General features: G+C 56.8%; 1 protein-coding gene across 1 annotated transcript in view; it reads right to left on the minus strand.

The window, feature by feature from the left end:
- EMH_0015200 (uncharacterized protein) overlaps window positions 1-602 on the minus strand; it is a gene marked incomplete at both ends in the record, with an annotated part of 615 nt that extends 13 nt beyond the window's left edge. Inside the window, one exon of the mRNA XM_013500332.1 lies at window positions 1-602. This exon is cut by the window's left edge and continues 13 nt beyond it. Coding sequence (XP_013355786.1) covers window positions 1-602 — 602 coding nt within the window.
- Window positions 603-1,177: the final 575 nt, after the last annotated feature.

Raw genomic sequence — 1,177 nt, forward strand, 5'->3', positions numbered from 1 at the left:
TGCTGCAGCTCTTGCTGCTGCTTCTGTACCTGTTGTTGCTGCTGGCGTAGTTCTCGTTGCTGCTGCTGCTGCTGCTGTTTTTTCGCCTGCTGCTGGTTGCTGCTGCTGCTCGTGCAACCCTTGCTGTTGCTGCTTCTGCATCTACTGCTTCTGCTGCTGCTGCTGAAGGCTTTCGTGCTGCTGCGTATAGATCTGCTGTTGCTGCTGCTGCTGCTGCTGCTGCTGCTGCTGCTCACATCCGTTGCTGCTGCCGCTCCTACAGCCCTCGTTGCTGCTGCTGCTGCTTTTGTTTTCTCTGCTGCTGCTGGCGGTTTTGTTGCTGTTGCTGCTGAAGCTGTTGCTGCTGCTTCTGGTCCATCTCTTGCCGCTGCCACTGTATCTGTTGCTGCTGCTGTTGCAGCAGCTCTTGCTGCTGCTTCTGTACGTGTTGCTGCTGCTGCTGGTGTATCTGTTGCTGCTGCTGCTGCTGTATCTGTTGCTGCTGCTTCTTCTGCTGCTGCTGCTGCTGCTGCATCTGCTGCTGCTGCTGCTGTATCTGCTGCTGCTGCTGCTGTATCTGTTGCTGCTGCTGCTGCTGCATCTGTTGCTGCTGCGTTCTGCATATGCAGGGGGTCTATTGCCCCTGCTGCTGCCGCCCCCCATCCTTTTGTTGTTCCTCAGAACTCAACAGAAGTGAGCCGAGGGTTTAGGGTTTAGGGTTTAGGGTTTAGCGTTTAGGGTTTAGGGTTTAGAGTGTGGTGAGGTTTACTGGCGTGGCAGCAGAGAACACTTTAAGCCCTTAGGGTTTAGGGTTTATGGTTTAGGGTTTAGGGTTTAGGGTTTAGGGTTTAGGTGCCTATACACCTGAGTGGTTTGCTGCTGCATGCATGCATACACCTCAGGAAGCCCCAGAAGAGGTGCGGTCGCAGCTGTCTGCTGCAGCAGCAGAGCTGCTGCCTGGCCCCTCAACAGAGAACCAAGAAGCAGCAGCAGCAGCAGAAGCAGCAGCAGCAGCAGCAGCAGCAGAAGTAGAGGAGGCTCAGTCTGCTGGCTGGGGGGCCCCCCAGGCCGAAGGGGGGCCCCCCGAGGGTTCTTTCTCTGCGTGGAGAGGTGATGAGAATGATGCTGCTGCTGCTGCTGCTGCTGCTGCTGCACCTTCTGCTGCAGCAGCAGCAGCAGCAGCAGCAGGAGCAGGAGC

Source organism: Eimeria mitis, genomic scaffold (genome assembly GCF_000499745.2).
Source record: "Eimeria mitis Houghton genomic scaffold, Emh_scaff529, whole genome shotgun sequence".
Lineage (NCBI taxonomy): Eukaryota > Apicomplexa > Conoidasida > Eucoccidiorida > Eimeriidae > Eimeria > Eimeria mitis.